Genomic DNA, 15,230 nt, shown 5'->3' with positions numbered 1-15,230 from the left:
AGCGACTTAAGCGCCCTTTTTCCTAATTCCGTACAGGCTTTACGGACAGATAGTAGGAATAAGTCCTGGGACTTCCTGTACTTTTCTGTAGAATGTAAATGGCAACGAATATAAACACTTGAGTAGAACAGACCTATAATCTGATTTACAAGGAAGGTTCAAAAAAGGGTTATTTTCCATCTACAGAGCAAACCCTTCAAGAATGTATGCTAATATATACCCTAGATTCATTTGGTTAAAAAAGAAAACACTGATTGGGCCTTTAATCAAATACATTCCAATTCTGTTTGTATTAAAAAATGTTAATTAAATAAAAAGCAGCCATATTTAGGAGTTGGTTTGTCCATTGCATCAATGGTTTCTCGATTCATATCGTGTCACATGTAAGGTTATACACATAATACCCACTAATAATCTTTCTCTTGATTAATGAATGCTATGGAGGCTGCTTATACTGAATTATTGAGATAAGAAGATGAGGATTCCAAATGCAGGTTAAGAATACAGCTGCTTCAGAAATCGGTGAACACTGAACACACTTCTAACGGCGTCTTCAGAGTTCCTATACCATTTGCGTCAAATGAAAAAAAAAACTAATTTGTGTCGAGTTGTAACGTGACGTCAGTCGGCCTGGACTCGACGTCGGCTTGCTGGGTATGAATAATACATTCTGCCTCCTCTTTCCTCTTTCTCTCTCTCTCTCTCGCGCTCTCTTGCTCTCGCTCTCTTTTTTGCATCTGACTCCATTACCAATAGCACTGTGTGTGTGCGTTCAGATCTCAATGCGCTCAATGCCTTCACCTGCTGCCATGCCCCAGCCACCATGACACAAACATCTCTCTCTCTCTCTCTCTCTCTCTCTCTCTCTCTCTCTCTCTCTCTCTCTCTCTCTCTCTCTCTCTCTTCTCTCACACACGTGTGCACTGGAGACGCGCACAAATATAAACATATATATTCACATATACACATTCTGATAGACGTGTAATTGCACACCCACACGCACACACACATGAACAAATAAACCTGATACTACTCAATAACAACCATCTAATTATTATTTCCCTTTTTTTGGCATTATTCTTGGTAAACTACCTGTGAATGTAATTCTGTTTATTTAGTTTGGTCGTGGTTGTTGTCGTGGTTGTTGTTGAACTGACATTGCAGTGCCTGTCCTCTCTGCTGCTGCTCAGCTCGGTGCCAGAGTTAGTGCCAGCCTGCTGCTGCTACTGCTGCTGCTGGTGGCCGTGGTGGTGGTGGTGGTGGTGGTGGTGGTGGTGGTGGTGGTGGTGGCCGGGCAGTTTAGTCTGCATGCTGAGTCAGCCTGACAGACTGAGAACCAAAGCCACGCTTTACACAGGGCCACAGCAGACTGATCTCTAACACAGAGCCACAGCAGACTGATCTCTAACACAGAGCCACACAGCAGACTGATCTCTAACACAGAGCCACACAGCAGCCTGATCTCTAACACAGAGCCACACAGCAGCCTGATCTCTAACACAGAGCCACAGCAGCCTGATCTCTAACACAGAGCCACAGCAGACTGATCTCTAACACAGAGCCACATCAGCCTGATCTCTAACACAGAGCCACACAGCAGCCTGATCTCTAACACAGAGCCACAGCAGACTGATCTCTAACACAGAGCCACAGCAGCCTGATCTCTAACACAGAGCCACACAGCAGACTGATCTCTAACACAGAGCCACAGCAGACTGATCTCTAACACAGAGCCACATCAGACTGATCTCTAACACAGAGCCACACAGCAGACTGATCTCTAACACAGAGCCACACAGCAGACTGATCTCTAACACAGAGCCACATCACAGACTGATCTCTAACACAGAGCCACATCACAGACTGATCTCTAACACAGAGCCACATCAGACTGATCTCTAACACAGAGCCACACAGCAGACTGATCTCTAACACAGAGCCACATCACAGACTGATCTCTAACACAGAGCCACAGCAGCAGACTGATCTCTAACACAGAGCCACAGCAGCAGACTGATCTCTAACACAGAGCCACAGCAGACTGATCTCTAACACAGAGCCACAGCAGACTGATCTCTAACACAGAGCCACAGCAGCAGACTGATCTCTAACACAGAGCCACAGCAGACTGATCTCTAACACAGAGCCACACATCAGCCTGATCTCTAACACAGAGCCACAGCAGCCTGATCTCTAACACAGAGCCACACAGCAGCCTGATCTCTAACACAGAGCCACATCAGCCTGATCTCTAACACAGAGCCACATCAGACTGATCTCTAACACAGAGCCACACAGCAGCCTGATCTCTAACACAGAGCCACAGCAGACTGATCTCTAACACAGAGCCACAGCAGCCTGATCTCTAACACAGAGCCACACATCAGCCTGATCTCTAACACAGAGCCACAGCAGACTGATCTCTAACACAGAGCCACACATCAGCCTGATCTCTAACACAGAGCCACACATCAGCCTGATCTCTAACACAGAGCCACACAGCAGACTGATCTCTAACACAGAGCCACACATCAGACTGATCTCTAACACAGAGCCACAGCAGCCTGATCTCTAACACAGAGCCACACATCAGCCTGATCTCTAACACAGAGCCACATCAGACTGATCTCTAACACAGAGCCACAGCAGACTGATCTCTAACACAGAGCCACACAGCAGACTGATCTCTAACACAGAGCCACAGCAGCCTGATCTCTAACACAGAGCCACAGCAGACTGATCTCTAACACAGAGCCACACATCAGCCTGATCTCTAACACAGAGCCACACAGCAGCCTGATCTCTAACACAGAGCTACAGCAGCCTGATCTCTAACACAGAGCCACAGCAGCCTGATCTCTAACACAGAGCCACACATCAGACTGATCTCTAACACAGAGCCACACATCAGACTTATTTATGGCCCCCCGGAGTAACACTATACCCAGAATACAGCTCAGCCCGCCACCCAGACAGCGGCAGTCAGGTGGGGCAGAACAGACAGACAGACAGACAGGGATTATAATGCTGTCAGGTGGACAGATAGATTGATAGATGAACGGATGGATGGATAGACAGACAGATAAATAGATAGACGGACAAATAAATGGATTGATTGATAGACAAACAGGCAGATGGACAAACAGATAGAGGTTAATTGCTTGTGAGTGAGTGAGTGAGTGAGTGAGTGACAGATACTGTATGGCAGGAAGTATCTTTACTCATCACACAATGACGTTTTTTTTTTTTTTTTTTTTTACAGCTTCTCTTGGTCACGCAGGACCGACAGAGGAGAGGGCGAACGGGAGGAGAGGTGGGGAGGACATGCGACAAATAACGTCGGGTGCTGGGATCGAACCCGGGTCGGCTGCGTAGGTGCGCGAGGCAATATGGTATGCGCCACGAGGGCGCCCCGCACAATGACGTTTAAGTGCAAAGAGAAATCATAAAATGCCAGATCCATATTCAAGTTACTATCTGGACAACACTATTGATTGTATATGTATTTCTTCTAGTGCCATAGTTCAATAACAGTTTTTCCATGCTGTCGTTAAGCCTCGTGTGTAGCTGTTTTCCTAACCCTTCTGTGTTCATGAAACTGGCAAACCCAAAACAAAGAAAGAGACCTCTTAGCGGTGGATCACTCTGCCCGTGCGTCGATGAAGAACGCAGCTATAGCTGAGAGAACTAATTGTGAATTGCTGGACACATTGATCAGCGACACTTGGAACACCTTGCAGCCCCTGGGTTCCTCTCGGGGGCCACGCCTGACTGAGGGTCGCATTGCAATCGATTGGAAAACCCCTGCGTTTCCGTGGCTGAGGCGTTGCAGGCACTCGCTGCCTTCGTCCCCCTTTAAGTGCAGACAAGACCGAGTCGATTCTGGCTGCCGGTGGGACTCTGTCTTTCCAGCTGTCTGTGCCGTTCTGTGCTCGGTGTGGGGGTCGGGTGATCGGGCACGGGGCTGACGTCCTCAACCCCCTCCAGGGAGCCGCACCTCTGTTCAACTACGACCTCAGATCAGACGAGACGACCTGCTGAATTTAAGCAGATTGCTGGTCAAAAGAGAGTCGGGTTCAGATCCCAAATCTGGAGTGGTGGAGATGGACGGCGCGAGGGGGTAAAAGCGATCCTGGAAAAGCTGGTGGAGCCCCGGGGGTGATTATTTTTTCTTTGTGAAGGACAGGGCACCATGGAACGGGTTCGCCCCGAGAGAGGGGCCCATGCCCTGGAAAGTGTCCGGTGAGCTCTCGCTGGCCCTTGAAAATCCGGGGGAGAAGGTGTAAATCTCGCACCAGGCCGTACCCATATCTGCAGCAGGCCTCCAAGGTGAACAGCCTCCTGCATGTTAGAACAAGGTAGATGAGGGAAGTCTGCAAATCAGAACCGTAACTTCGGGATACGGATTGGCTCTAAGGGCTGGGTCGGTCGGGCTGAGGTGGGAAGCGGGACTGGGTTCATGCTGCGGCTGGGTGAGCAGTCGTCCTGTCTCCCTTCTCTCTCCGCCGGCTGGCTCTCGTCCGTGGCGTTCTGCGTCGCGGCCGGGTGGGGGTCTGATTGTCAAAGTGAAGAAATTCAATGAAGCGCGGCTAAACGGAAAGAGTAATTATGAAACAGCTGGTTGTCCTACGAACGCAGGTGGACTTGGTCTCCAAGCGTGTCTATTAACCACCCGTAAGAGAGTATAGCTCCAAGGGGGCTACTGGAAACACTCCTGGCAACTGCAACGGTCTCTTCAAAAAATCTGAAGCATCTGTGTTTCCATAACTGCGGCGTTCCAGGCACTTGTGCCTTCCTCCCTTTAAGTGCAGATGGGGGGGGGGCAGTCTGGGAAGGCACTGCGGAGCGTCTTCTGGGCTATGCTCCTACCCCTTTGAACGAAACCCTCGCCACTTGTTGGTGGAGGAGAACAGCGTTGTCCCAAGCCAATCACTGGTGCCTGAGTGATATGGTGCAGGGCCCCTCCAAAGAGGAGTTGGAGGAGAGTTGGAACCTGTGTTCCAGACTCTTGGCCCATATCCAGAAAGTGTGATGGTCGTCTCAATGTCCAAGCTTGATCACCTGCGCATGCTGTCGGCACTTACACTACTCTTTTTTTTTTATCCATTTTATTTAAGATATTTGTATTATGATATTTGTATTATGACTCCATTAGTTAAAGTGATTCGAGAATTTTCATGGTCCATATGACCAGGCACATTGGGAGTAACAATAATATTACCTAAGCATAAACATGAACATAAACGTTGGCCCTTCCTTGAGCCAACCGCATAGCCCCTCAGCAGATAGTGGATAAGATCCCCCAGCGTCAGGAACAAACATATATACACGCAGAGCATATAAGTGCTCCCTGTCTATAGAGTACACCATGAACATGATCAAGCTACTCATAGGTTAATTTGATATGTAATTGCGATCCGATGGCGGTATTTCCATCGGCCTGCTGTCTGGTAATGACAAAATGTCCCCTTCGCCCAGGAATCCCACCCACCACCACCGATCGACAGTCGGTCAACCGATAGCGCTTTACAATTTAACATCAATACCATAACTGTAATAAGCTACTCCCAAGTTAACCGTTCAGTAACCTGAACATAGGGTTTGCTTCCCAAATGTTACCGACATCTCACAAACATTGCGCCAACCTGAGCCAACATCCAATACAATTATACTATAGAAAAAATAAATGAAATGAAATAATTGGCAATGTAATTTTAAGGCCTCCGGTTTCTATAGCCCGTTAGCTCACATGGAATCAGACCACGCCGTTCCCTGTGGCCCGCACACCATCTATCCCAAACAAATATTAGTTTAAGCATGAGCTAACAGTATAGTTAAAAAATATTGTAGAAAGATATTGTATTAAGAAATTTAAATTTTTTGGTTCGAGCCCAGCTCTCCGCATTGCATTCAGCTTTGCTGGTCGTTCATACTAATACATTTGGCAGTATTAGGGGGTGGGAAGCTGATGGGTGGGGATCGGAGGTTGTGGACAGCGACTCCTACAGGTCGGTTGGTGCGCCTGCGCAGTAGAATCAGGAAGCGACGGGGGCGGCGTCCCTCCAAAGCGCAGACCCCAGACGCTGAAAGATCGCGCTGTGCAGCTAAAAAGATGCGACGGCTGCTACCTCGAGTACCGGAGGGGACACGTGCTATGTATGGCTTCGTCCACATTACAGCCGGCTTGTGCACTCAAAAGAATAAGTGACAAACCTTTGACACCGAAACGAAATTACCGTTTCCAGTAAGGGGCAGGAGGTAAAACAACGGCATCCAATCGAACGAACGACCAAGTCAAATGAGAGCATGGAGCACAGCAGTTTGTCTCTGGAGTGAATAGACAGCCAGGCGTTGGAATACCAACATGGAATACACCCACACCATAGAACTACATTTCTGCACACTTGTGACACAGTGCGTTTGAGACAACGTTGCTGTTTTGTTGGTGTTAGTTGGCACCACGTCGGTGATGTTTCCAAGAAGGTGATCCCTATACTGACGGTGCACTTCTTTCTGTTTTGTATGTCGTGTTATGGTGGATTTTTGCTGTATCTGCTGGCTCCAAGACAAATGTGTCCCCCGGGAATAATGAAGATCTACTCCATTCTGCTCTATAAAGGAAAATGGCTTCCGTCCTTCCCCCCACAGTGTCTGGAGCGTGTGTGAACGCCTGAGCCATCTACACACCAGGAGAAACAGATGATTAGACCGGGGCAGCAGTGGCTCAGGAGGTAGATAATCGTCGTCTGGTAATATAGGAAGGTTCCCGGTTCGATTCCCGCTCCTCCCGGGCAGTGTGTGGATTGAGCAAGACACTTAATCCCCTAACTGCTCCCGATGAGCAGGTCGGCACCTTGCATGGTCACCTTCACCGTCGGTGAGTGAATGCGTGAGTGGATGGGTGAATGTGAGGCATAAGTTGTAAAGTGCTTTGGATAAAAGCTGCTATATAAATGCAGTCCATTTAACTGCTTTCTTGTGATTATAAAACATGACTATGCGTGACAGTCACTCTAAGATAACAAAAACTCATTTTTATCAGATATTGAGCTGCCTGCTACTGCCTTTTTCTTTGTAAGGCACAGTATTTCTCTGGCCCTTGAGACCCACCTATTAACCTCACCACCATGGACTTATAAAATATTCAGGAGAAAAAGCTGCTGCTTGGATCTCCAGTATTCAGACAGGTGCTCTTTGGGGAGCAGGCTGAATTATAATGAAGAAACACTGAAGGATCCATTTCTGGTGTGATCAATGTAAAATGCCACACCCTTTATTAAAGACATTATTACAGCCAGGCTAAATGGCCAATGTGACCAATTAAAACTGACCAATGTTTGTTGAAGAAATCCATGTGGGTCTAATTTAAATCCTTTCAGTTGTCTTTTCATTAGGATAAATAAACCATTGGCAATTAAAACTGACCAATGTTTGTTGAAGAAATCCATGTGGGTCTAATTTAAATCCTTTCAGTTGTCTTTTCATTAGGATAAATAAACCATTGGCATAGTGGGTAAGTATTGCAGGTAAAGTATAGGCACCTATTAGTCACAATATCCTTTCCTTGTCAACTGTTTCTACACTGATAGTTTACCTGCTGCAGCCTTTCTCAACATTAACTACTAGTGTGGGGTGTTACAACACTGACCCTTGATCAGCATCTGTGAGTAAAAAGCCTATACTATTGATTTGCACAGTCATGGTGAGATTTGTCATTCACCTGCTCCTCCGTTGCATGGCCACCAGAGGGCGGTCTGTGCCCATCCTTGAGTCCTCGCCCCATGCAGAAGAAACACTAGGCTACATGTAAGCACATGCAGTCAGTAATGTACAGTCTGTACTTATGTATGTTACATATGTGTTCAATTAGGATTTTCTCGAGAGATCAATGTACACCATGTTTTTGTTTATCAGATGCTTTATCACAAGCATGTTATTACCATGCCCATGTTGTGCGATTAGCATGACATGTCAAAACAAAGATGATGCATAAGCCTATCTTAAGTTCTAGTTTGAGGCCTGCTTTAAAGTTGGAGAGAGAGAACATGTTTTTTCTTACTTTATTCACAAATAAAATATCCAAAATCCCCCACAGAAATATACAATATTATTAACAATCATGTTATGAGCCTGCAAGCTCCATTCATTAATTCACTCTCATTCATCGCATGATCCGTTTTAATAACATACATTAATAAAAGACAAATTAAAAACAATGTTGTGCTGAATATTTATACAAACGACTCATACTGTCGACGTCCTCTGTGAAATGATAAATATCAGCTGTCACCTCCCAACACACGTGTGTTTGATACATCACTAGAAGGACCCACGCGAGTGGTTATTATTTCATACGCTTGTATGCAGAGGACACCATTAGGCTTTGCTCCTCTTCTTCCACGGCAGGAGAAAAAAACAAGTTGTTCCTGGAGCAGAAGAAGCGGCGCTCTCCTCTTACATTTCACATGATTGGTTGGTGGTCGGGGAGACTGGGCAAAACAATCACTTTTTTTTTTTTAACGAGTAGGCCCCTCCTACTTGACAAGTGACGTAGGCAGACTGTAGAGCGCCCCCCCCCCCCCCCCCCCCCCTCTCTCTTATTTTTCTCTTTCTCTGCTGCCTTCTCTGCTGCCCTGTCAGCATGTCAGAATAAATTAAACTCATATACCCGTACTTTTCAGGGACTGAAGAAAGGGGGGGGGGGGGGGGGTACAAGGATGATCTTGGATTACATCGACAGCCATGCTGTTAAAATGTCCTTTGGCTGTATTTCCTCAATGTCACCAGTGAAACTATAAATATCACCGCAAACACCTGGACCTGGTGTCCGTGGTCTAGGTTCAGTAGCAACAAGGCACATTGTTGTGTGTGACACGGGAGGTCCAGACGGAGAGGGGTTGGGATTCAATCAGTTCCGAAATCAGAACCGAAGATTTTAGGTTTACTTGCTGATGATGGAATTCGTTCTCAAACAACCCGTTCCTGTTTACTCGTCAACAGGGTCGGATAGGACAACCTTTTCCCTTCCGAAGGTTTTTCCCATATAAGAAAATCCACCTCCTGAATTCTAACAAGACAATTCTATCAAAAAGTGAGTTGATTCCAACCCTGACAGGCGTGTTACTGCGGTCTGACACCGGGAGAGCTCTGTTTCCAACCCAGCCTGAGACAACGAGATTGGAACTCAAGTCATGAACGACTTATATCATATAAGTCTATTAGTATATATATCTCATAACAAAAGTCTATGGTTTGTGGAGTGACGACAGGAGTGTGCAGGTCTGATAACTGACAAGACGTGGATCCAGAGGTAGAACAGGAATTTAAAAGGAAAATAAATCGGATTTGTACAAGTGAAAGTGGTACCACTGCCACTGCATCTCCTCCCGTCTCTAACTCAGTGACATCTACCGGACAGGTGTCGCAATGTCTGTCATATAAAAACATGTTTTGTAAAAAAAAAGACAAACCGACAATGCTACTTAAATAGTTATTATTTACAGTTCTGGGCCATGGTGGCAATAAGCCCTGATGTCTCCCAATCCCATAAGCACAATATAGACTGTTTCACTGGAATTATGTTGCTACTTGCTAGGGAAACAGATTGGACCCAAATGTATTTCCTGTCAGCTATTGCATTAGCTAACATTGCAACAGGAAATACAATTGGGTCCTTTTTTTATAATGTTATTTTTTTTATAGAAACCGTCTATAAAAAAAAGAAGAAGCAGACTTTGGTTGCATTACAAGTTGAAATTGTTACTCGATCCCAGCGAGAGCAGAGGCGTGGGTGTACCGTATAACCCTACCATCTTGTGTGCTTAAACGGTAATTAGGCTGATGGGGGTATAATCCGTAACAACCCAGACAAAAGGTGGGTACATACTCTAAATACCTGTGTGTGTGTGTGTGTGTGTGTGTGTGTGTGTGTGTGTGTGTGTGTGTGTGTGTGTGTGTGTGTGTGTGTGTGTGTGTGTGTGTATACCTTCACATACTGTACACCACTGAGCGATCCTGCCTAGCACCAGTGAAACCAATGAATGTTCCAAAAGTGCGAACTCTGGCCACCTGGCGCTCAAATCACATAGATTTCAATGACTGATGGACTCCTTGTCAATGAATGTAGGTGGATTGGGGCCAATTCACTTTTTTTTATGAAATCAATTCAGGAAGTGAATTCTCTTCAAAATGCTAATGTGGAGCGAGAAATTGTCATATACGACCTATTAAGAAATAATTATTATTGGAAATTCAACTATAATCTATAATCTAGTCTAAAAATGTTTATTGATTGGATTTTAAATCCCGCCAGCGAGAGTAGGTGTGAACAGCGGGGTTGGTATGAATTCATTCAGTTCAAAATATAAAACAGAAATTGCTGTTTGCTTGCTGGCTGATGATGAAACATAATTTTTCTTGTTAACAGGTTAGACGGGACAACCTCTTCATGACACAGGTTCTTCAGTATTTTAATCTCAAATAAAAACCCACGTCCTGAATTGAAAGTGAAGTGACTTCAACCCTGGCGTTCAGGGGTTCTGAGAGGGCCTGCACACCGAGGAGGGCCTGCTGAGAGAGACGTTTTCCTCGAGTGCACGCCATTGATCCTCTTTGAATCTGTTCAGGAGCTACACGTGCAAAAGAATAGATCTCTTGCACACTACAAGATGTCCTCATGGGCGATTTAACATCAATAAACAACATTGTCTGTTTCAAATCATTGCCCCGTCGATATTAAAACACTTATATGGGGGTATATTGTAGTGTAGGAGCACAGTTGTCACACACAGGTGACATCAAATCTCTTCACACTTTGCTGAGCTCTTTGCTGATTGCTGAGCTTCACGTCTACGGTACGTAAAAAGTGAACGTTCGCTTACTTCTTTGCATCTCTCTCTTTTGAACCTGATCAGGAGTTAGACTACGTGTGATAAAAAAATAAAAAATAAAAACACTGGCACACTCTCTAAAATATATAAAGGTTAATGTTAATATCAATAGACATCTCAAAATGTAAAATAAAAATAAATAAACTGTCCATTGATATTAAACCTCTACCTAGTACACAGTGTGCAAGTTCTACCTAGACAATAAATATTTGTTTCCTTCTGCGGGTCTGATCAGGAGTTCACCAGGATCTCCATGATGTGGTCCAGGTCATTTAAGTCCGTCAGACGTGACTGCATGGTGCCGGCGTGAGAGGCGTGACCCGCAGAGCACGTCGTCTTGAGTTCCTCGTCCCCCCAGAGAGACACGCTGTCCGGCCAGTAGGAGCCTAGCGCCCAGGCGGCGGGGGGGAGCTCCCAGGTGTCATACATGGAGGTGTCGATGTCCTCGAAGACGTCATCGGGGGCGAGGTCGCCGGCGGGGGTCTGAGCCAGTCTAGAGCCGGTGGACGAGGAGCCGTCGGTCCAGGGGGGTCCGGACAGAGAGGGAGGGGGGGCGGGCGACGGCGGAGAGAGGCCTTCCTGCTCGTCCTCGGCACATCCTGGACACTTGAGGGACACGCTGTCTCTGAGCTGCAGGTACCAGTCCCGGTCCACGCCGCCGAGGAGGGGCGTGTCCGAAAGGGAACCGGAGGCGTCGGGGCCGCAGACGGAGCACGGCGGGACCGACGGGTCCAAACCCCCGGGGGGGCTGCACGCGGTTCCGGCCCCGACGTCCTTCTGCATGTCCTCCTGGATCTGCCTCAGCGTGTTGATGAGCAGCACGGAGCGCCGCAGCCCGAGCTCCACGCCGGCCTGGTGCCGCTGCAGCTTGTCCAGACACAGGCTCATGACCAGCTGCCGCTGCTGCAGGCGCGCCGCGTCGGACCTGCCCCGAGCCGGGAGGACCCCGTCGTCCGCCCCTACCTCCTCCTCCTCCTCCTCCTCAGCCACGGAGGTGTCGGACCTGCCCCGAGCCGGGAGGACCCGGTCGTCCGCCCCTACCTCCTCCTCCTCCTCCTCTGCCACGGAGGTGTGGGACCTGCCCCGAGCCGGGAGGACCCCGTCGTCCGCCCCTACCTCCTCCTCAGCCACGGAGGTGTCGGACCTGCCCCGAGCCGGGAGGACCCCGTCGTCCGCCCCTACCTCCTCCTCTGCCACGGAGGTGTCGGACCTGCCCCGAGCCGCGAGGACCCCGTCGTCCGCCCCTACCTCCTCCTCCTCCTCCTCTGCCACGGAGGTGTGGGACCTGCCCCGAGCCGGGAGGACCCCGTCGTCCGCCCCTACCTCCGCCGCGGCCGCCGCCATCTCCTCCTGCGCCTCCTCCGTCTCCTCGGAGCAGCTCCTCTTCCGCTTCACACCGCGACCCAGCATGGAGCTGTCAAGGGGAAGCAATTCAAACGTGTTTTTATTTGATTTGTTTCAGTTCAGTTCAATTCAATTGAAATCAGTTTGATTCAAGGAACTTTATACATCCCCAAGGGGCTTAGTGTAAGCGTTAAAACCACACACAAATACTTTAGGACACGTCGCCAACGCGTGTGTGTTCATGAAACGCTGTGGTCAAGACGCCCGTGGGAGGATAATCTGAACATGACTTAGGCCTGTTTTCATATGACTAGGCTTTACATATGGACTCCATACGTCTCTTTGATGTCCTCTTAACAACCCTTTCACTGCCACACTATAGATGGTTAATGCTAAATGAAACGAAAAATTCACCATGACACACAATTCACTGCAGTTCAGTCGAGAGGTTTTTTTGTGAATATGAACAACTAATATGTTAACGGTGAAAGAAGAGTGCAAAGAAGACTGTATTAATCAACTCTGTCGGGTTATAAAGAACTTGGAGAACTTAATTGATTGATTGAAAACTTTATTAACAGATTGCAGAATGGGTACAGTACAGTACAGCTCAATACATACAATTGTTAAGGGGATGCAGACCAGAGAAAGACTTTCGTCTTGTTTACATCAGGGTCCCCCATTTTCAATTCATCATAACATATATGACACACACGACATACAGATAGACAGTACTGCTACATCTATACATTTATGACATACCAGATTTGCAAATACAGTAGTTTGTGATACAAAAAGTGTCCAGAAAAAGAGTGTATATATACATTTGACGTAGAAACTGTACATTGGAGGAGGTTGGGTAGGTGGGGGGGGGGGGTGCTGTACATTGGAGGTGGGGGGGGGGGGTTGGGTAGGGGGGGGACACTGTACATTGGAATACTGACAAAGCCATACTTGGTCATTTACTGTACAACTGGGTTAGGACATTTGTAGGGGCCAGTTTCGAAATGCAGTCTCCCGTAGGTGTTCTTTGAGAGTGTTTTTGAAAGTGGGTAGTGATTCACATTCCTTTACAGCTGTGGGTAGGGCGTTCCACATTGATGTGGCATAATTGCGAAAACGTGTTTAGTCCCTTGTTTGAGCCGAATCTGGGTTTAACATGATTTGTGGAGCTCCCTCTGGTGTTGTGATCGTGGTATTCACTGACCTTTGGGAAGTATTTTGACATGTACATGGGTACCTTGGTCGTGTAGTGTAATGATGTAACAATGGATACTTGCCATTTAAAGCTATGGATTTCTAGAATTCCATAATATAATTTTGACAAAAAATGTCCCAATAAAAACTTGTACACCTGGGGGAAAAAATAGATCAATTGTATAGCACCTTTTATAGACACTACCCGTGGCCATGGAGATGTTTCCGGAACACTGGGACATAATTCTGTTGCTTCAGAGCCGTTTTTGCACCACTATACAAGTAAGCTCAACTGTCGGTTTTCTATTCATTGTTAATGGAGCAGCTCCAAAACATGTCTCCAGGTGACGTGAAAAAATATGGACTCTTTGGTGTCTGGCTTTGGTAAAGAAGAGTTCTTAATAAATGCATGTTCACGACTCGAGTATTGAATGAAACGGTGCCGAATCATAGATGGACCTGTCGAGAAACCATGTGAATGAATGAATGAAAACTTTATTTAACAGATTGCAGAATGGGTACAATACAGTACGGCTCAATACATACACAATTGTTAGTTAAGGGGATGCAGACCAGAGAAAGACGTTTGTCTTGTTTACATCAGGGTCCCCCATTTTCAATTCATAGTGACATATATGACACACACAACATACATGACATTTGTGGCATAGGGACATACATGACATACAGGTATTTAGTACTGTTACATTTGTGACATATACGATATGCAAATATACAGTACTGTGGAATCTGTTTTTGGTCGATTTTCCCTTTAAGATTGTTGTTAAATGAAAACAATGCTTAAAGATGATATATACTGCATAAGTACAGTAGACGACTGAAATATACTGCCGATACTGTGTAGGCGGGTACACATTTCACTCAAATACGCGCGTATGGAGATAATAACCATTCTATTATCTCCATTGAAAACAACTTGAAGAAACTAAGAGATGTTCAAAATATATACATTAAAAAAAGAATAACCTCGCCAACCTGTAATCGTTGTCATGAGCGGTGAATCCGTTGTAATTCCAGTCTGTTTCGTTGACCCTTCTTTCAATTCTTGAAATGTAAAGAATGTCCTGTAAACGGAGGTGGCTTCGCTGACATCCAGAGAGCCACCAGATCTGTGCGCGAGGGGCGGAGACCAGAGGGGCCGATAACCAAAGCAATTGGTCAGCCGACCGATGGATCAAGTCTCCGCCCCCACCGCCACTCACGGGGCAGCGAATGTGCAACATTTGTTCAAGAAAGAACTTTTAAAGGCGTAGTTGACTCAAAACAGCCCATTTCGCGATATTGTGTTTCTTGGGTTTGTTTATTCTTAACTCATTGGCAGTTAAAACGCAAGAAACTCTATCATCCTCTTTTTTTTCTTCTTTTTTTGCACCTTTTGAGTTTTAGTTTTTTTTTGTCATCTTATTGTGGGAGAATTCGTATGTCTAATTACAAGTAATAATATACCCATGATAGTCAAATACAGTCTGCCAGTGGCTTTCTACAAAAAGACTCAAAACACAGGTAACTAACTTTACTGAAACCCTGGGAAAGTGTGAGCTCGCTATTCCGCTGAGATCACTGCATAGTAATATTTCTGTGCCAAGACACAGAATGCTGTTACATTACAATAATGTAGCTAACTGCATATCCAATGAAATACCAAAGGCCACTATCATGCGAGTGCGCATGGGGGACAAAGGTCCTATTTGCAAACTACACGTCTATATCGAAGCAACTAGACAACAATGGGTTACAACAACTACTATTAATAGTAACTTGAACAAGAAGGAGGGCTAC

At 46.4% G+C, this 15,230-nt stretch overlaps 1 protein-coding gene across 1 annotated transcript; it reads right to left on the bottom strand.

Annotated features, from left to right (window-relative positions):
- Positions 1–10,611: 10,611 nt before the first annotated feature.
- Positions 10,612–14,552, bottom strand: LOC311224752 (SERTA domain-containing protein 2-like). Its single transcript, XM_084309854.1, has 2 exons — positions 14,427–14,552; positions 10,612–12,303 (listed from the first exon to the last, which is right to left on the bottom strand). The coding sequence occupies exon 2, from the start codon at positions 12,297–12,299 to the stop codon at positions 11,121–11,123; it is 1,179 nt and encodes a 392-aa protein (XP_084165980.1). The 5' UTR covers positions 12,300–12,303; positions 14,427–14,552; the 3' UTR covers positions 10,612–11,120.
- Positions 14,553–15,230: the final 678 nt, after the last annotated feature.

Source organism: Notolepis coatsorum, assembly GCF_963971535.1.
Source record: "Notolepis coatsorum genome assembly, chromosome: 3".
NCBI classification, from domain to species: domain Eukaryota; kingdom Metazoa; phylum Chordata; class Actinopteri; order Aulopiformes; family Paralepididae; genus Notolepis; species Notolepis coatsorum.
This window is presented reverse-complemented; position numbering and strand designations above follow the sequence as displayed.

Excerpts from the sequence above, each read along its gene's own strand:
- LOC311224752 (XM_084309854.1), bottom strand. The coding sequence starts at position 12,299 with ATGCTGGGTCGCGGTGTGAAGCGGAAGAGGAGCTGCTCCGAGGAGACG.